At 41.8% G+C, this 21858-nt stretch overlaps 1 protein-coding gene across 1 annotated transcript in view; it reads right to left on the bottom strand.

Moving 5' to 3' along the window:
- CHN2 (chimerin 2) overlaps positions 1-21858 on the bottom strand; it is a 317927-nt gene that overhangs the window by 12473 nt on the left and 283596 nt on the right. Inside the window, exons 8-9 of the mRNA XM_003788542.3 lie at positions 6533-6617; positions 2555-2728 (exon numbers count right to left, since the gene is read on the bottom strand). Coding sequence (XP_003788590.1) covers positions 2555-2728; positions 6533-6617 — 259 coding nt within the window. The remainder of the gene's footprint in view (positions 1-2554; positions 2729-6532; positions 6618-21858) is intronic.

The raw sequence follows: 21858 nt of genomic DNA, 5'->3' as shown, positions 1-21858 counted from the left end.
TTGTTGCTGGGAGAGAAATAGATTTCTGTCTTGTCTAAGACAGTTATTCAGGGTCTCTGTGATAGCACTGAGATGTACAGACTGAGGAACACAGTTAGACAGAATTGGAGGTGGACTTATGGGAGTCAATTACTTTAAGAGAAGGCAGATAGGACTAACATGGTTGAGTCCTATAACACAGGCCAACACTGTACTAGGTCATTTATATGTATCAACTCATTTTAATCCTCACGACCACTTCACGGGGTACAATTTATTCCATTCATGCCATGAAGGAGAAAAAAAAACCTCAAACACAGTAAATTACTATAGCCAGTAAGACTCAGAGCTGGGAATTTAACTTCAAGCCCATGTTCTTTTCACTCTGTCCCATCAAGCAGAGACAAATGGGCATAAAAGAACATTTGGGGCAGGCTGGATGTGGTTGCTCACGCCTGTAATCTCAGCACTCCGGGAAGCCCAGGTGGGAGGATTGCTTGAGCTCAGGAGTTTAAGACTATCCTGAGCAAGAGTGAGACCCTGTCTCTATGAAAAGTTGAAAAATTAACCAAGTGTGGTGACACAAGCCTGTAGTCCCAGCTACTTGGGAGGCTGAGGCCAGGGGATTGCTTGAGCCCAAGAGTTTGAGGTTGCTGTGAGCTAGGCTGATACTACGGTACTCTAGCCTGGGGCAAAAGAGTGAGGCTCTCAAAAGAAAAAAAAAAAAAGAACATTTGGTACAGTAGGAATTTGCTGTGGATGGAAGACAGCAAGGACAATTGTGGCCATGCAGCTGGGAGTGTCACATAAATTTCTCCCAGGGCATTCTTGGGTTCTGCTGATGTGTTCAGGCTCCTTACACCTAGGGCTATAATTCCTATGCTGTGACTTCCTTGGCATTAATTCCTGATTTGTGCTATTCTAGCTCTTGAACTAGGCATGCTTAGTGCTGTGTTCCCCAGGGGATCTTTCTTATTAAACGTCAGCCATGGCACTAACGTGGCCTGAATTATCAGTCATCCTGGGAGGAAGCTATGCAGATTCCAGCTTCTTCAGAGAAGCACAACTCCATCCTTGGGTCTGACCCAAACTGCAGAACCTGCTAAGTAGCAGACCCAGGACCACTTGTTCCAGACACTCATCCTGAGTCAGGGAACTCGCCATTTCCGCTTACACAGCTCAGTCATTGGATTAATACTGTCACTAGATCTTACAGCACTCATTAAGCCTTGACAGCCACAGCAGTGAAAAGTACAGGAGACATTTCTTACAATCAGAGATTAAATGAGCAAGTTCTCAGAGAACAGAATAGCTATGGTTTTCCACCCTGCATGGGAAAGGGAATAATTTCCTATCTGTAAAAGGCTTGGCATAATAAGCTATAATGTCCCTTTTTGTTTTGCTTTGGAAAAAATGGAGTGGCTGTCCAATGAATGTATACCTGTAAAATATACTCAGCCAATTTAGACACAATAATGGATATCAAGTATAGCAGAATATAATGCATAGTAAAAAGGGTTAAAACCTTACAAAAGACCTGACCCAGTTATACAAGTTATATCGGGGAATCCAAGTTCTCCCAGCCAGACCTAAGCATGTCACTGGACATTTTGAGACTGACTGGTGGCCAAACGAAGGAAAGTTGACTCAAGCATAATATCATGAACCTTTTCTAGAAATGTTTCTATCTTCCTTGCCTCCTTGATTTTTCATTGGATGGATCTTTCTACTCTTTTAACTCTCCTCTTTGAACTAAACAGAATCATTTTAGGGCCAGACATAGCAGTTTATGCCTGTAATCCCAGCACTTTGGGAGGCTGAGGCAGGAGGATCACCCAGCAGCTTGAGGCTGCAGTGATCTATGATTGTGCCAATACACTCTAAACCCAGCAACAGAGCAAGGCCTCGTCTCAAAAAAAAAAAAAAAAAAAAAAGAAAGAAAATCTCTAAAAGTGCATTTCAGGTATTCTCACCACAGGTAATTCCTATGTTAATTAGCTCCATTTAGCAGAACACAATGTATACATATTTCAAAACATCATGTTGTATGCCAGAAATATATATACAATTAAAAAACCCAATATTTTCATATGTGAGAGATATATGTTGATCAACAATTTATTATTTAATAGAAACAATTTTTAACAAGTTCAAATCCATCTTCATCTTGCCATAATCCTTTCTCAGTTGTCCTCAAATAAAATTACAACATCTTCCTTTGTAAGTCCATGGTGCTTTGAATATAGCTACCCACCAACATTTCTTTATTTGTTCTTCTGATTCCTCACACTTTAGTATGAATTTTTGAAGGAAAGAATGGTGACTTTTCTAACCTCAATGTCTAGCAAATAAATGCTTAGTAAAAACATCTATTGAATGCATACATGCATGGCTTATAAGACATGGAAATTGATATAGCTGCTTGGATTTAGTTTTCTGCAAATTTATCTGTGTGTGCATGCTTATCTGTGGGCAGGTCCCAGCAAGAATTCAACTTCAGTTTCCTTGACAACAGTAAAAATAAATAGTACAGCTAGAATCACTACAATATTAGAATAGGATGAATTTTCCAAACCTCTTGCTTCAATTTCCCGAATGCATATGTCTACCACCATGGGCCTCTGAGTGTTGTGTGCCTTCACGAGTGTTGTAAGGTCACAACAGTACACTTTTTTGATCCGCTTGAGATCAGGTTGGCAGTCATTGGGAACGTGCTTGGAACACTGTTTGTGTACATTCAATCCACAATCTGTGAACAAAGATGCCACACACAAATTATACATTACCAAAAATAAGAATACCACCCCCAAGGGTTGATGTATTTCCCTGGAATGCCTGCCTCACTTAGAGAGTCTCTCTGTACAAGATGAGCGTGCTACCGATTCATTACTAACCCCTAAAAGACTCCATCTTTCTCAGTAAGCCCCTCTGTGGCTGGACTACCACACCTTATCCAGATAGGGTAGGTAATTAGCCAGGTTGTTTGTGTATGTTTTCTCTTTTCAAGCTGGAAGCTTTTGGGTCCCACAAGTGGGCTTTTGGGCTTGGATTCCCGGAGATAATCACCTAGGATAACCTAGGACTTTGGCTATGTTGTTTCCGTTCAGCCCGTGATGCTCTTCTGTGGAAGGCATAGTTACTCTTCTGTAGGAATTGCCAATCTTTGGTTTGAGGAGTCTGTGACCACTGGCATTCTCATCTCCTTTCCTAGAGAGTTCCCCCATAGCTGGAGCTCCCTCCCTCCTTGCTGGGCACCGTGAGTCGGCCGTTTTCCTTTTGACACCTACAAGTGGAAATAATGCCTGACCGTACACCAGTGGGAATACCTGAGAGTTTATAATTTATAACAAGGCCATGTAATGCGATGATTAGAGGAATTATTTATAAAGCTCATATCAAGATCCAAAGCTGAAAAGGTGCTTTTAAGTTCAATGAATACATTAAAAGCCTTGTTAGCAGTCAGTATCCACTGACAGAATTTCTCTGACAGTAAAAAGGAACAGTCTCCATTCTGGAAGATAAAAATTTAATGCTGAAGTTGTTCAAAGTTGATGTGCTGTGTACTCAAAATGTCCTCTAAAACTGGTTTTCTAGGTATAAAGAAACCCCCCCCCCCCCCGGCACATACATGCACACAAGACAATGAATATTGTAGTCATCTGCTTTATAGAAAAAGTAGTTAACCATACCAAGAAGTTGAGAGGACTCTTAACTTCTGTAAAGTCAGTGGCAATTTCTAATTACCATGTGATTCGAATTTCATGTAATTTTGACTAGCTGAGTTCTTTTTGTCTATCTTCCTATCAAAGAAAAAAACTAGTTCTAATTCATCTTTGTTTTATCATCTTGAGAAATTCAACAAAGCTCAAGTGAGCATCAATAATATTTTGATATTTCTACCTTGTGAATAAGTTTTGGCTAAATGAATTGGCTGGTACTCGACGGTGTAGAGTTAGACTTTATTTCCACTCATAGGTGTCAAAATAAGGTCCATAGGAAGGACAACAGCTTAGTCAGAGTGCCCAGCTAAGAGGATGGGAGAGCAAACGCTGGGCCAATTCTCCATAAAGGGTGAAGAACACTGTCTCTTCAAACCAAAGATTAGCAACTCTGCCTTTCTTGTTTGAATCCTCTTTTGTTCATACATAACGGAGTTGATAATAGCACCTAGTCTTCGGGTTATCACGCTGCTCTGATAAGTTAACAAGGTGCTCACCACAGTGTCTAAAATACAGTAGGTACTATGTATATGTTTCAATAAAATAAATAGCAAATATGGTAATAAAAAAACAAAGATACTTGCCCAGCTTTTAAGTTTTTTTAATTAGTAATTTTTATTACATCTTATAAACTAGTAAGTTTTTGAACAAAATTTTTTGTTTAAAAATTTGAATAAATTTGAATACATTTACATTTTACATTGTAAAATATGCATAATACTTTTTTTTTTCCCATTTTAATCATCTTTAATCCTACAGTTCAGCAGCAGTAAGTACATTCACACTGTTGTACGACCATCACCACCATCTATCCCCAGAACCTTCCTCCAACTTCCCAAACTGAAACTCTGTACCCAAATAGTACAACTCCCCATTGACCTGTCCCACAGCCACCATGCAACTTTCTGTCTCTCTGAACTTGCTATGCTAGGTACTTCGTGTAAGAAGAACCATGTCTTCATTTTAAGATCTGAAGCAATAATATATATGTGGAATTACATATTTATATTTTACTAAAGTTAAAATATTTTATAACAAGTATAAAATATTAAGTTTTTACAAAGTAACAGAACTCTATCTGCTACAAATAAAGGCTAGTATTTTTCAAAATATGTAATATATGAAGAGCTGAGAGGCAATGATGGTTCTTCCTAACCGTATATGATCAGTTTTCAGCCTTCTTACTGCTTAAAGGAAATATACGGACAAAAAGTAGCCACTGGAGAACACCAACAATATAGCTTTAAAATGTATTTCATTAAAGAAAAAAAAAACTAGAAAAAAAAAAAAAACCCAAAAACCCTTTCATCCCAGAAAAAAGTGCTGTTCACAGCTAATGTGAAGCCCAGAGTTTTGTTCTCCAAATATTGACTTTGGACCAATTTCATGCTGAAATTGGATAATACCAGCAATTAGGGATATTGCTGATAGATGTAATGTGGACGGGCCAAGTTAGTGGCCTCTGAGTAATTCAGATATTCTACCTCTTTGCTCAGTGACTGAGCTGTGAGGTACTCTATAACTCTTGGCAAGTAAGTCTCTTGGGTTAATCAGGATATCTAAACATATCTGGGGAGGCTGCCTCTCAGAGGTCAATCTGAACATAAACCACTAATCTCATGGACCTGGGATGGGGGAAACAGAGTTATCCAACAAACACGAGAACTACTTGAACCATCCAGATGCCTATACTTGGCTATATTTACATGGAAGCTAAAATGCCTCTTCCAGGCGGAGAGGAAGATAACAGTCACATCCCAAATGAAGGGTCGGGGACCAACCCCACGGATGTTTTGTTTTGTAATATTAGTCTGTGCAAGACAACAGAACACATAAAAACAAAACATCTGGGGGGTCAGCTCCCCACTTCGGGATGCAAATGTTGGTTGCAGCATCCTGTGAACCAAGATGGCCACTTCGGGAAAGAAGGTCACCTCAAAGTAATGTTATTAGCTTATTTTAAATGCTGCATATGAATTATTTTTTAAAATCACACACTAGCAAAGAGGAACAGGTCATAGTGTCAGTAGAAAGCCAGTCAGTATCAGAAGAGGCTGTTCTTGGTTCTGGCCACAACTGCTTGCCAGAAAGAAACATGGCATAATAAATCAGGAAGCCCAGTTACGTGTTCATTTGGCAACTCTCTGTCATTTTGTTAGAGGTACCTGAATACGATGTGTTACGTGCTGTTAGCAATGGGTATGTGCACCCAGTTCCAGGGGGAAAAGCACCTAGGGTTTCAAACTACTTTGAAAACATATGATGAAAAATCAAGGTGGTTTCGCGGCTGATCTGATGGCAGAAAAGTAGTGAGCATCAGTCTGATGGCCTTTGGCTCAATGTCCCACTGTTTACTATGTGGCCGAAGGCAAGGAACAGTTAGCTGTAAGCCTCTGTTTTCTCTTTTATTTAATTGCATCGCCTCAGGCCCTGTTGGTGAGGCTAAATTGGCATGATGAATAGAAAGAGGCAGCCTGGTGCCTGGTAAGTGGTAGATATTCATCAGCATTCTTATTATTTTTGTGTCCTGCCGTTCACAATAAGATAGGGTAGGAAAAAGTATGGTGTTGGAATTGACTTTCTTTTCCTTTTAAGGAATAATGCCTATTTGGGGAGGCAGGTAAGTGTTTAAGAATATGTATTTCTTGTGTTTTTTTCTTTTTCTTTCCTTTCATAAACATGAGATCTTTTTCATTTGTTGTAAGCAGGGAACTCTCCAGAAAGCCAGATTTTTCAGCATATCTGAGCATATTTCTCAGCTCTGGAGAGGGGTCCTCCTGCTCAACATAGCAGCACTTCGAAACTGGAAAAAGAGAAAGAACATTCGTGTCTACCTGAGCACCGGACCCCTTGGGCGATGAGTCCCCACATGAAATTGGCACAGTATTCACACCAGTGTGGGCCTCGAAATGTGTGGACCTGTGATCCAAAAAGAGAAAAAACATCAGAAAATCTGGAGTCATTGGAAGTCGGAGGAGTGCTTCATTGGGCCTCCTCCCTCCAGTGAGGCAGCTGCAAACAGAGCCTGCAAAAACAGAGACGTGCTTTGATCTTTGAAATCCTTTACTGGTCCACCGTGCCCCAAGCCAGAATCAGAAAGGAATGTGGAGAAACAGTAAGATTATAGGGCTTTGCCATCACCTAAGAAATGAGACTCTCACCACCTAAAATAAGACACTGTATAGACAAACCCAAGATGGTCTGAGTCGGTAGCTATAACCTGCATTTAGCTCAGCAAGGTCTGGAAGGCAGAACTCAATTACTGTGCCCTTTTGACCCAAGTTGCCCCATCTGTAGACCAGCCAGGCAGGTATAAATAAGACATGATCATGGGATAATTGAAAGGTTCCCAGGCTTTGAGCTACTTCCAAAAAGGTATTTAAAAAAGTGAAGGAGGCTGGGTGAGGTGGCTTGAGCCTGTAATCCTAGCACTCTGGGAGGCTGAGCTCAGGAGTTTGAGACCAACCTGAGCGAAAAGGAGATCTTGTCTGTACTAAAAATAGAAAAATTAGCAGGACATGGTGATGTGTGCCTATAGTTTCAGCTACTTGGGAGGCTGAGATAGGAAGACAACTTGGGCCCGGGAGTTTGAAGTTGCAGTGTGCTATGATGATGCTACTGTACTCTAGCCTGGGCAACAAAGTGAGACTGTCTTTAAAAAAAAAAAAAAAAAAGTGAAAGAATTGGCTGAAAATGCAGGCTACCAACGGGCCCTGTGGGCTACCAATGGGGTCTATATTGAGTAGACCTTGGTGTAGCCTTCAGGTAAATAAGCTAAAAACCTCTCCTGGTTGATCAAAGAGCTGCTTTTGTGAGTGGCTGCCCAGCTGGTTGTTCCATATTCTGAATATCACAAAGTAAGAATGGGCTTATTTTTGATTATTCAAATACAGGATCTTCTAGAACAGGACCATGTATTCCATCATGATTTTAAAATGAAAACAAAACAGGGTGGTACCTGTGGCTCAAAGGGGTAGGACGCCAGCCCCATATGCCAGAGGTGGCGGGTTCAAACCCAGGCCCGGCCAAAAACAAAAACAAAAACAAAAACAAAAACAAAACAAAACAAAAATACTTGTTCTCTGGCCCCAAAGAGCTTTAAGAAGCAGAGCTGGGGGATTCCTTAAAAAAACATCTGACAAGTGTCAGCCAAAACCACCATGGCTACAAGGGTACATGTGAAATTTACTAGGTATAGAATATAAATGTCTTAACACAATAACTAAGAAAATGCCGTGAAGGCTATGTTGGCCAGTTTGATGAAAGCATTTCAAATTGTGTGCAAAACCAGCACATTGTACCCCATGATTGCATTAATGTACACAGCTATGATTTAATTAAAAAAACAAAAACACCTTGGCTGTCTATTGGAGGTATACAAATCTACATGAAATGTTTCTAAAATCTTACACAATTAAAATACCATAAGACATTACATAAAACCTTTCGAAGTTTTAAACGTCCATTAATAAATAAATGTAGACAGTATTAATTTTTTACATGCTGGGAGGCTTGTATACTACTTTTATTTAACAAAAAATCAGTTTAAGTAGGGTCATAATTTGGGGCGATGCCCATCAAAGTTCTACTTTAAGAAAAAAAATTAGCCCCGTTTTGAGTTCTTTTTTTATTCATACCCACTAGTAATCAGGTGTGCATAAAGAGGCAAGCAAAACAGACCTGGATCCCTCCTAATGGAACTCACAGACGAGTAAAAGCAGAGGAAGAAAGTCAGCAAGTTAATAAATCAAAAAGAGCCACTTAGAACCAGGATTTCTATGCAACAAAGTCACAGTAGTCTTTTGGTATTTCAGTTTATCACATGCAAACTGTCCCTTAGAGAGTTTTTACTTTGAAAACAGATGCGAAAACTTCTCAAAATTGTTCTCACTTAAACAAGTGTGTTGCAAGAGAATGGCTCTGAGACGTGACAACACACTCCCGGCAGGAATGCAGAGAATTCATCCTGATAGTACACATAGTGCCGATACCATGATTCACCTGGAGGCCCGTTGACATTGAACTTGGTACTAGAAGGATTCCTCAGTAAAATATCCTTATTAAAGTTGAACATTTTCTAAATTCAGCAGCCATACATTTCTCAATATTTTACTAGAAATCCTCTAAAAGTTTTGGCTCATTATGGCAGCAAAGTCACTTGTTAACATACCACTGAAGTCACAAGATCAATTAAATATAATAAAGTAACATGTAAAAGGCAACTCCCCATAAAAAAGCATGAAAAAGGTTATAGAAGAAAAAAAGACGAGGCTGCTCCTGGAGAGACTAAGAGGGGCCAGTGTTATCCCAGATAGCTGGTCAGGAAGGCCCCTGTTGGAAGGTGACTTAAAGGAAGAGAAGAGCCAGTCCTGTGGGGGAAAGGACAGGGAACATTCTAGGCAAAAGGGATGGAGGCCTTGCCGAGGCAAAAGAGCTGTGTGTGATGGAAGAGCCGGAGTCCAGAACACTAAGAGGGAGGCAGGCGGGAATCGAGATGAGGCTGAAGGTAGGAAAGGGAAAGTCATTCAGGGCCTCTATTCGTGAGTGTGCATTTGGTTTTAATACAGGTGCAACAGAAATTTCCTGGAGGGCTTCACATAGGAGCTATACGTCTGAACCATGTTATTCTGATTACTGTGTTGAAATGGGTGTGAGAGGGTGTTAGGAGGAGAACAGATTCGAAAACTGTGCAGGATTGAGCAACAACAGAGGAGGAGACCAGGGTGCTGGCCGTGGAGATGGGAAGTAGATGGATTTGAGATATATTTGGAAGATAGACTTTACAAGACCTGATAATAGAATAAATGTGGATCTTTGAGGGACAGGGGAATAAAAACAACTCCTAGACTCTAGCTTAGGAACAAGTGGATGGTGACACCATTTGCTGATGTAGAGCAGACACTCTCCTGGGGAGAAGTTCCCGGATTCAGCTTTAAGCAGGTTAAGGTTAAATGCTGCTATAAAATACACATGTAAGTGTCAAGGAGGTATTCACACAAATTGGGTATCTCAGAGGAGGGGTGAGGGTTGACAAACATGTTATTTAAAATGGTATAAGTGAAAAAAAGCACAGTAGTGTATTGCTTAATGGCAAGGATGCATTCTGAGAAACGCATTATTAGGCAATCTGCCCTCGAGGAGGTGGGGAATACCATCGATGGTGCTCACACAAGCCCAGATGCTACAGCCTACTCCTCGTGGAGGCTGTATGATCTGGCCTGTTGCTCCCAGACTACAAACCTACACAGCATGTTACTGTGCTACATACTACAATTAATTATAATGTGATAGTTGAGTAATTGTCTAACCAAATATAATCTAAATATAGGAAAGATAAAGTAAAAATATGGTATAAAAGATGAAAGATGCTACACCTGCATAGGGCAACTTCATTGTAACTTTTTGGGACCATCATCGTAAATGTGGTCTGTCATGGACTGAGATGCCGTCATGCAGCGCGTCATGCACTTGGGCATAGAGAGCAGAAAATAAAGAAAAGTCAGCTCAGCCCCAAGCCCTCACTCAGTCCTCCAATGTTTAGAGAACACCCCAAAAGTAAAGTGTTTGAGAAGCCAAGAGACAAAAGACTGCTTTCGGGGAGGAGTGGTCAACCATGTTGAGTGCTGGCAAGAGGCCAATTAGAGAAGTACTAAACACTGATGTGGATCCATGGAAGTCATTCACAGCCTTGGTAAGAGCAGCACCTTTGGACCAGTGAGGGCGGAAGTCAGACTCAAGTGAACCGGCTGGGCGTGGTGGCTGATGCCTGTAATCCTAGCACTCTGGGAGGCTGAGAGGCAAGAGGATCACTTGCACTCTGGAGCTTACAACCAGCCAAAGCGAGAGACCCCATCTCTACTAAAAATAGAAAAATCAGCCATCTATGGTGGCATGTGCCTTGAGAGGCTGAGGCAGGAGGATTGTGTAAGCCTGAGAGTTTGAAGGTGCTGTGAGCTATGATGTCACCACTGCACTCTACCCAAGATGACAGAGCAAGATTCCATTGCAAAAAAAAAGTGAACTGAAGAATAAATGAGTTATAAGGAAGTAGAGAAATATGAAGGCAACTCTATTAAGAAGTTTGGCTATGATATTCAGCAGAGAAATAGGATAGCTCTAGGGAGGGGTTTTTATTTTTAAGATAGGAGACATTAGGGCATGTTGGCTTGTTGATAGCATTGACACAATGAAGAGAGGAGTCTGGAGATGGAGGAAAGAGAGCAGGTAAGCAAAGAAGGGATAATCCTGGAAAGATGAGAGATGATGGGGTTTAGGGTATATATGGAAGCAATATGTATTCTAACAGAAAAACGGCCAAGGTCTCTTCAGATTTAGTAAAAGGCATACAACCTCCAGCTTAAGAAAAACTAACTGAGGCTCAAACAATATAAAAATAATCTACACTTATATAGATTACAGTGAAATTGCAGAATACAAAAAGACAAAGCAGAAGCCTAGAAACCAGATAACCTCCAGAAGAATAGCAATTAGAGTAAAAACAGACATTTTCTCAGCAAAAAAAAAAAAGAGAGCAATTAAGGAACGATTTCATCAAAGTGCTCAGAGAGAAATGTTTCCAACCTAACTTTTATAGCCAGCTAGTTATCATCCAAGAAGCAAAGGTGAAATAAAGATATTTTCAGACAAATGCCAGGAGTTTCCACTCACAGATCCTCAAAGAAATACTACTACATACTTCAATGAGGTGCAAATTAAACCTATGAGGATGGAACAGGATTCAAGGAGCAAAGGTAAGCATGAAAACTGGTAACTTGAGTCATTTAGTTAAGCCCTATGTGCATAAAACAGCAAGAAGATGACTAATTTTAGGGGACTTAAAAACTGAATGAAAACCGACATGGAAGATTGAAGGGGATGAAGAGAGTTAAGGCATTTTGATGATCTGGGGAATGTAAGAAGAGCTACTAATTACTGAGGAATATTTTAAATCAATCATGCAAGTATTATATTAGATATTTGGGTACATACAAAAAGAGTGAAATGGAATCATTTATTGAAATTAATTTAAAAATGCATAAGGGGAAAAAGAAATCTAGATTCAATTAAGCTAATCAAAAGCAGGAAAGGAGAAAATAGAATAAAAAACACATCAAATAAAAAAGTCCTTAGATATCTCTAATCACAATAAATACAAAATTACTCTCACTCATCACATAAGAGATACATTTTCAGATCACATTTTAAATATCTTTTCAAAGAACATAAAATACAATGTGAAAAAAATATTGGAAGTAAAAAGTCATACCCAGCAAACGTTAGCCAATGGAAACTCCAGATAGACCAAATGCGTATATTTGATAAAAATGATCATAAGAGACAACTTTTTGCTAGAAAGATAAAATAATTTTGAGCTGATATGTGAATGCCAATATGGTCTCAAAAATATAAAGCAAAATTTGAAAAAATTACAAGAAGAAATTGACAAACCCACATCATAATGATTTAACATTTATTCACAGAAACTAATAGATGAAATAGTTAAAGTTAATCTACTGAAAAGACAAGGGACCTCATAGCCAGTAAATCAAAGAACACACAACTCTTTTCAATAACACATGGAGCATTTACATAAACTGACCACATATCAAACTTTAATATATACACACATACACAAACCCTAATACCATACCCACCATATTCTGAATATAATGCAATAAGATCACAAATAATAATAGCTAAACCCCAGTATGTTTGGTACAATGTATTCGATATTTGTGGTACAGGGTGGGAAAGATCAGAAACCCAATCACACATTTATGGAGACTTGGTACATCTCAGAAGTGGCATCACATATTAGCAGGGGAAGGACGCCAGACAGATGAATTATTTCTGTTTTCATCCAACTGTCCACCTTTCTATTGACTCACCATTCACTTGTCTGATACTCACATGCCAATTGCCTACTTAGATATATCAATCCTTGGATAGACAGAGTTGAAACAGATCAGAAGAGCAAGAACGCCTTATACTCAAGCATCTCATTATCTACAGGAATAAACAGGAAACCAATAATTATGTGTCAAGTGATGCAACACAGCAGGCAGGAAAACCTACTGCAGCATCGTGAGGAGAATGATAAACTCCTCCTAGAAGGTTGTAGGAGGCCAAATCGAAATAGGCTTTCAAGGATGGATAAGAATTTACCAGCCTGGGAAAGGCAGAGCTTCTGGGGAAGTAACGGTGTGGACTCTGGGCAGCTGGTTTGAAGATGACATGCCGAGAAGAGGAAACAGCATATCCAAAGGCCCAGGAAGGCAGGCTTTGTCCAGGAAGGCAGGCTTTGTTTTTGAAAGCCATTCTTTTCTCACAGGAGGTGCAGAAACAAAACAACAACAACAAAAAAAGGGCGATATCGTGCTATTCTCTGAAACATGCTATCTCTGAATATCATGCTATTCTCTGAAACATCTCCAGCGGACAAATTAACCTCATGGCAAATGTCTCTATACCTTGGGGGAAAATGAAACATGCAATGGGCAGCACCTGTGGCTCATTGGGTAGGGCGCCAGCCCCATATACCAAGGGTGGCAGGTTCAAAGCCAGTCCCGGCCATAATGCAACAACAAAAAAAAGTAGCTGGGTGTTGTGGTGGGTACCTGTAGTCCCAGCTACTCAGGAGGCTGAGGCAAGAAAATCGCCTAAGCCCAGGAGTTGGAGGTTGCTGTGAGCTGTGTGATGCCACGGCACTCTACCAAGGGTGATAGAGTGAGACTCTGTCTCTACAAAAATAATAATAATAAAAAAAAGAAAAATGCAATGTTTAGAAATTAGGAGAGCAGCTGCCATGTTTACTGCACATGGACAAAATAGAAACTGATCTATTTCCCAACTGCCTTGGGGAATACAGGATCGGCTAATCACAAATTTTCTAAAACTTTACTTTTTACTGATCTTTAAAAATAATGAGCATATCAAAATGGCACTGAATGCTTATTAGCCCTGTCTATATTTACCGGCATCCTTTCCCAACCGGTATCCCTGTTACTTTTGATCTCATTTATTTGGCCAAATTAATGCAGAGAGATATCTATGATTAGTAAATAACCCCAAGTGTCCACACACAGTCCCACAGAAATAAAACAAAATAGGAATGGAGAGGGAACGTGAAGTGAAACATTATTTTAGGCCCATTGCCTAATTTCCTTTTTTTGTGATAGGCCTGCCCGTGTTTATTTCCATGGCCAATATATTGTTCAGTTTTCTTTTGGATCCCCAAGGACAATCTCTGGACAGCTGGCTACATGTAAATGCTAAGGGTATTCTCTGAGCCTATTTGATCTGGGTTCCACTTATGCAGACTCTCTAAATGAAATACTTCGTATCTTAAAAGTTACTGATTGGCTTTTTCCATCCTCTACAGTTTATTGACTTTGAAGAATATCTTTTTAGAAAAAGAACATTTTGAAAACTTTAGGGCAGTAACTAAAATATTCTAGACAGGAAGAAAATACCCCAGACAGGAAGAATGTCTGTCCAAGACTATTATACTGGGCCCGGTCTGCTTGGAATTCAAAAACCACACCAAACAAAAAAAGATGATATTATAGGAGATAAGGTACGTTTGACAAATGGCCCAGGAACAGCTATGTAGGAAAAACAAGGGCAAGAAGAGTTGTCTAGAAAACTCCCAGGCGTTTAAGTGAGTATCCCCCAACTTGACTCTTTCTAAATGAACAGGATGTTATTTGTCTCACGTCTGCTGAATCTGGAAGGCAGTATTCTCTAGTGGTTTTATAGCAGATATGTTTGGATGGGTCAGTGTCGACACCACCCAAATGCACAATCAGTTCGGCCAGGAACCTAAACTATAAAAAAGCAAAGTGCTATTTAGTGTGTGCTTTTACTTCTCGGTATACGTTAGGGTTTCTTAACCTTGGTATCATTACATTAGGGGCAGGAAAATTCTCTGCTGTTGGACTGTAGGACTTTTTAGCAGCATCCTGGCTGTTACCCTCTAGACGCCAGTAGCACCCCCAGCTGGGACAAACCATGAAAGTCTCTAGACATTGCCAAATGTTGCTGGTGGGAGGGGGGGAGAAAGTAATCTCAACTGAGAATTGCTGGTGTTGACGAAAACCATATTGCTTCAGTTTGCCATGTTTATGATGAATATCAAAAATTGAAACTATTCTTTAGCTGTGCTTTGAAAAGGACTCTTTGGGTCAAAGGGTTTTTTTCTTAGTTACTTTATATATGAAAAAGATGACTAAGGTCCTCTCCAGCTACAAGTTGCCGGGTTGTGGGGGTTCTAGTCAAGCTTTTGCTCAGAGTTAACCGAGGGGCTGAAATGCAGGCAGCTTATCCTCCATCACCCAGAAGGTCAGCAGCAAGTCAAGGCCTCCAGACCTCTGCTAAGTATTTTTCCTATAATTTGCTGTATTTCCCACTATCATGTGACATTTAACTCATATGAGAAACTAGGGTAAACTTTGGACTCTCCCCCTTGCAACATCAGATGGAATACTGACCTTGAAGTAAAGCTTTTCAGATGTAAGAAAAAAACAGCAGAGGGGAATCACTCAGTCTGTGACAGAGAGAGACCCTGGTCTCCTTGGAGAGGCCCACCCAGCAGACTCTGCAGGAGAGCTGGCTTTCCCTCCCCACAATATCATGGACCCCTGGATTTGTCTCATCAACTCTAGTTCGCTTAAGATAGAATTTAATTTCTAAAATACTGGTTGCCTCAAAGTTGTTGGGAATCTCAAGACTACATAAAGCAGGATATCCTTGTACTAACTAATTCTGTGTCACATTTATGAGCACATCAGCACCATCATTCTTTTGATATTTCCCTGCTCAAAAACCTTCAGTGGCTCCCTATTGCCCATCAGGACTGATATTTGGGGATGGGTGACTCTTTATGGTGGGGGCACGTCCTGGCCAATGTAGGATGTTTAGCGGCATCCCCGGCCTCTACTAAATGCCATGATTTTGCCGTGCAAAATTACCCCAGCTGAGACTAGTAGAGGATGTGATCATAAACCTTACATCATCTCTCTCTCTTGCATCTGACACATATTCAGCCCTTGACCCATATTTTCTGAATAAAAAAATAGCTAAATACCTTCCTCTTTTCAGAACTTTAAAAAATACCCAAAATGTACAGTGATCATTGGTGACTCCACCCTTACCCCAATAAAGCACAAAAGGCATATTTTTCTGGACTTAAAAAGCCAGAATTAGGCACTTGGTCACTAAGGATAGACCCTTTGAATTATGTGTTCTTTGGATTAAAACAAACTTGATATAAAATTAATGACAACCAAGCACTTTATATGAGGCAGACTCTTTGGTTTGTGGTTGTAAAGTAGCCTGGCTAAGCCACTCCTCTGGTGTGTGGCCTAAACAAGCCATCCAAGCAAAGTTTCCATCAAAGCTTGTCTCTTCCACCAGGCTCTGCTGGTTTGTAGAGGGGGAGCAAGGACAGTGCCCCAGTGCCAAGGACAGAAGAGATGGGCTTTGAATCAGACCCTGGCAGGAAAAGAAGATACTTCACCTGTGTAAGAACCTTGTCCACCAATTGTTTCCCTGAAATCCCACCAGGAGTGCAAATCCTTTGAATAAAGCCATTATGCTGTGAGGTCTCACAAGGACCCATGTAAAACATGACTCCTAGGCTAATTCAGCTGTCATTTTCACGAACGCACACTTTTAAATTAAGCATATACTGTCTGGGAAGGAAGAGTAAATCTTGGTGAATCGCAGACATCTAAGAAAGAGCCTTTGAGCAAATTCCTAGCAGGTTGGTGCGTCAGGAATCACGTGCTATTTCAAATTAACCATAATGTGTAGCCTCTCAACAGAAGGCAAGGTCGCAGGGAATGAAGGACAGAAGGAGAAGCTCCCATCTAGAAGTCAGGTGCAGGTCCTAGCAGGCGGCTCCATGGAGCAACTTGACCCATAAGAGTGTGCTGAGCAAGGAAGGCAGTCCAGGGGTAGAGAGGCAGTAGGTGTTTGCTGGGGATGTTAGGAGGTTTATATTATTGGGTTTCTCCTTCTGTTTCTGTCTACATGGAAACACAACCACTTAAATTTCAAAGCAGAGACTGCAGTAGCACTCCTACTTAATGAAGGTTTAGTCAGAACTATCTTTGCTGAGGGCGCACACCTGTGTGCAGCTGGCATCTCAAACCTGGGTCCACCTGAAGTTCACTGCCGATAGTAATTGATATCCTTCCTTCAGTGAGCTTCACATAGATCAAGATTGAAGAGGCACTTGGCTACACACCCAATCTCACAGCTAGGATTCTGCTGTTGCCTGTCACACAGAGTCCTTATTCCACAGTTTTAATAGGCTTAGCATGTTTCTGAACCCTCATTTGCTTCCCAGTTTTGCTGAGGGTTAGTCCCAGCTTCGAAATGGCACAACAGTGATGGGAGTCCTTGATAAAAGACCAGCGTGAGGGGACAGACTCCTCCTTATACTCAGACAGACAGAACACAACAACTAAGCCATGCTGTAGAGTGGCTGGGCTCATAGTTATTAATATTAATATTAATAATATCTGAACTCACAGTAGCTTTTTGCTTTGCTTTAAGCAGAACCCAATGGAAAGAGAACAGATTTTGACATAAAACTTTAAGGGAAATCCTTCAAAACAAGGAGGAAAGGATCATAACTGACATCTTTAGAGCACTAGCCCGGAAAGAATCCTTCCTCTTACATATATTGTGGGCACTGTCCACCTGGGCACCTGCCCCATCTATGGGTTTACCGTGTTAACTCTGTGGTCAGTGTCTCATGAGCAGAGCAGACACTTGGTCCAAGACAGGTCATTCCGATTCTCTCTGGGAATTTGGAATTGGGATATTTGTGGCTGGTCTAGTATATAAACCAAGGAGTTATTATCAGCCATATTCTACAGACCATGTGGACTATGACGTTTTCATGCAGGGAGGAAACAAGGAGGCTGATACCCAGAAAGCAAAGGCAATGAAGTGGCAATGAGGGAAGGAGAGAAAGGGAGAGAAGCAGGGAGGGGGAGCAGAAGGATGGAAAAGGAGGTGGGCAGAGGAGAGAAGGGGGAGAGAGGAAGACAGAGCGGAGAGGGAGGGATGGCGGAAGGGAGGGAGGGAGAGGAGGTGGGAAGAATGGAGAAAGAGAGGGCGAAACTGGCTGCAGGATGGTCCCAGCTCCTGCTTCCTCTCCTGCTCAAGTTGTGAATATTCCCTGGGACTGACAATCTCTTCTTTCATTTAAGACAGTTTCCAGGGGTTCTGGTACTTGAAAATAAGCAGCTTCTAACAGTTATAATGGCAGAGCCAGGGTACAGGAAGAGATTTATAAAAACGACTCCTCTTCATAGCACTTTGGGGGCAGAATCCATGTTTTCTTTATCAAGCCCAGTTATTCCAAGCCTATTTATTTCAGTCTCACTTTGAGTCTTTCATTTTATATTCAAGGCAAAGAGTTTTGCCTCTGAGCTGTTCTTTCCAGATTTGTTTCTGGCAAAACATCCTTTTCTGATTATTAAATAAAACAAACAAAACAAACCCCACAACCATTCTGAAACCAATTTCTGCCTGAGCTAATGTGCAGGTGCAATGTCCAACGTCCCTCCACCCCCGGGCGCACAGACATAGGACTGGGATGGACAGGAGAGGGTGACGGGCAGGTGAGAGGCCGGCAAGAATGAGGGAACAACATACTGGGAATGATGGGCTCAGACGTTTTCATGACGTCAAGAAGGAGGAGGAGGAAAAGAGAGGCATGTACATGATGAAGGAAAAATGATTCCTTCCAAAGCAAATGAGCACTACTGGACTGAGTCGAGTGCAAAAATTAATGATGGGGATAGACACGATAAATTAGCTACAAAACTCAAACTGGGAGGTGGTGATGCTGCCACGTCCTGGCCAGGTGTCTTAGCATTAGGACACATTCTCAGGTTCCTGAACTTGTAGTCCTGGTCCCCAAGGCCAAGGATGGGATGGGCAGGCACGTTTAGAAGGAGCATGTCCAAAAGCACCCGTGATGGGCCTGGCATGGGAACAGGAAGCTTCTGGTGCAGGCTCAGTTAGTGGGGGACATAAAAGGGTAAGGAAGGCAACTCTTACACTCACATCTAGACAGGGACAATTGAAAGGCATCTTATGGCATGCTAGGACAACGGAAGTAATTTGAGGCAGACGACTTCCATGTAGGAGACTTTGGGTAGCATGGCGTAGTTGGTGTCCTCAGACAAATGGAAAGGGAGAGGTGGGCAGGCACGTCCCAAAAGGCTCCATCTGTGCAGCACAGTCTGAAGACTGGTAAGGGCCCACTACCGAGAAGGGCCCACTACCGAGAAGGGCCCAGAACAACTAATCCAAGGGTGTGCAACACATAGGACACGCACAAGGACAAATCATGGGGTGAGGAGGGGGTGCCAGTGTATGTAGACAGGGTCACTAGCTTTCTGCCACCATGGATGGACAGCCTGCTGCAGGCCAGGCCCTGCTCCAGACACCGGGATTTCTGCAGTCAATAAAACAGCCCAAAATCCCTGCCCTCCAGTGTTAGTCTGTGCTTGTCGGGTGGGCAGGCAAACAAACAGGTAGGCATGGCCGGCAGGGTCTGGGAGGAATGGGCAGGGGACACGGGCTGGAGTGGGACAGAGCAGTTGATCCTGGACCGTCAGGGCTTTCTGGGCCACCACTCTCCATCCATACTCCACATGCAGAAGGAGGAAGGGTGTCCTGTAAGTGCCTGGGCAGAGGGAGAGAATGTGGCAGCAGAGAGTGACAGTGCTGCAGGCTGGAGGCAGGACACCAGCTGCAGGGAGCAGAGGTGGGGCGTGTGCAGGAGCCTCTCCCTGCTCCCCTCTCCCCAGGGCCATCATCTTTCCACCATCTGTCCGCACAGCTGATGACCTAAATGTGAAGGAGACCCCCTCTCCCCCACGGCCTCCTCCCTGCCCCTTATCGGTGCCTGGCTCAGTTCTGACCCAAGCTTTTCACGTGTGTCCTTTGCACTGCCCTGAAGGCCCTCTCTTTCTTTCCTCTGTGTAATGAACATCGATCTATTTATCTATCTGGGCTTCAGCTGACTTTCTATTAATACCTCCTGCCGGCTGCTTCCTACAAGGGCTGCCCAGCACCAGGAAGCCCCCTCTTCCTTGAATTCTCATGGAAACAGGTCTCTGTTGCTCCTTTTTTATTTTATATATTTTTAAAAAACACGCCACTATAGGGCCAGCTTCAGGGCCCTGTCCTGAGCAGGGCCCTGTGCCTGGTTTCATGCTCTGCTGCCATTGTTTTAGAAGTCTCAGTAATTTTTTAACAAGGGACCCTACATTTTCATTTTGTACTGGGCCCCCCAAATGATGTGGGCAGTCTTGCAGCATGATCACACATGTTAATGTAAACTAATAGCTACATCACATATTTGACTGTAAAGTGCATCCTCTGAGTATGAATCAGCCACAGCAAATACATGCTTCTGACTTACTACTGGAAATTGAAGCTCAACAGATATTTTGAAGATTTTTGGCACCCTTACCATACCCTCTTTTCATAAAGAAATTCTTGGTAATCATGAGACCAAGAATGACTACATTTCATCACTTTCTATCAGAGCAATGAAACATTGGTAGGAAAAAAAATCAATGAAAACTTGTTTAGAAAGTAAGTCAATAGCCATAGATTAGCAGTGGGGCCTAGGCCAAGGGACTGATGCTTAAGAGCAATTAGATTAAATCTAAAGATTTTTCTCTGTGGATGTGGAAACCTTTAATAACACTGTAAGCTTTAACTAATAGCACTGACCATGTGTCATTTCAAGGGTGAGGCTAGAGGGACTTCTTACTGAAGCTCTGGAAAGTGACAATCCTTGTAATGGGTTACATCATATATCCCCCAAAATGTATGTTCAACTCCCAAGCCCAATCACTGTGCATGTGACCGTATTTGGAAAGAGTTCCTTTGAAGATATAAATTGGGCCCTAAATCTAATGACTGGTGATCTTCTAAGAAGAGAGATAAGAGATGCCCAGAGAAGGTAGTGCGATGAAGTCAGAGCAGAGATGGGGAGTGATGTGTCTACAAGCCAAAGAACTCCCAGGATTGTCGGGAAACAGAAGCTAGGACAGGGACACAGGACAAATTCTCCTTCAGAGCCTCCAGAAGGAACCTATCCTGCCTTCAGCCGGATTTCAGACTCCTGGCCTTCCAAATGGTGTGTGAATCAATTTATGTTGCTTTAAGCTACCAAGCTTGTGGTTGTTTGTTACAATGGCTTTAGGAAACGCATAGAGTCCTTGCAGATAGAAAGTGCTTTTGAAAAGCTGGGGAAAAAATGTGTGAATTCTAGATCTAAATCTAAATCACTCATTTTTAACAGGTGAGGAACGAGTATTGGCAAAATACATTCAGAGAAACCACAGTAATCGTCAGGCTTTATTTCATTTTCTATTACATCTAATTAATGAGAGAGGAAGAGAGAGATGGAAGAAGAAAGGAAGATATGAAGAAGTGGGGCTAGAAAATAAAAAATACGGAGAGAGAAAAAGCTAAACACAAGACCACAAGAGAAGGGAGGGGCACAGAAGCTAACAGCCAATGAGGCTTACTCGGTGCCAGAGATGATGGTAAGTGGCTGGCATGGATTCTTTAATGTCCACACTACCATTCCACAGATGAGGAAACTGAGGCAGAGAGCTAAGCTCTTCCACAAAGGTCGTGCTGTGGCCAAGTGTACTAAGCCGGCGGTGGCCACCATCACTGTGCCATGCGTGGCCAGCAAGTACAGTAATCCAAACTGTCAAGGCTTTGTGTTTCTCTGGCTTGAATATTTCTAGAGCCCAGACACAAAGTAAGTGTTATTTGGGTGATCACTTAAGAGAGAGTGTCTCCTTAGGCCAATTAGATAAACAGAGATGTGGAAAAAAAAATGAGGTAGGCAACCTAGCGGCTTTTCTCTCGGCAAGTACTTTTATCATTTAGAGAAGAATCTGTTAATTTCCCCATTCCTTCAAAAAATACTTCCTAGTACTTAGTGGGTGCAAGTAACCCTAGAAAATTCAGGCTTTAAAAGAGCAAAAGATGCATTGGCATAGAGTGTCAAAAAGTACAGAATCGTTGCCTGAAAGGAGGCGCAACTGTAACTTGGTTCTTTCTCAAAGCTTTTGTTCTCAGAGCTGAGTTTCCATTTACTCAGCCC

The sequence above is a fragment of the Otolemur garnettii genome, unplaced genomic scaffold, assembly GCF_000181295.1.
Source record: "Otolemur garnettii isolate 467f Iridium unplaced genomic scaffold, OtoGar3 scaffold00028, whole genome shotgun sequence".
Classification (NCBI taxonomy): domain Eukaryota; kingdom Metazoa; phylum Chordata; class Mammalia; order Primates; family Galagidae; genus Otolemur; species Otolemur garnettii.
Note: the sequence above shows the minus strand (reverse complement) of the source record. Positions and strands in the feature narration are given on the sequence as shown.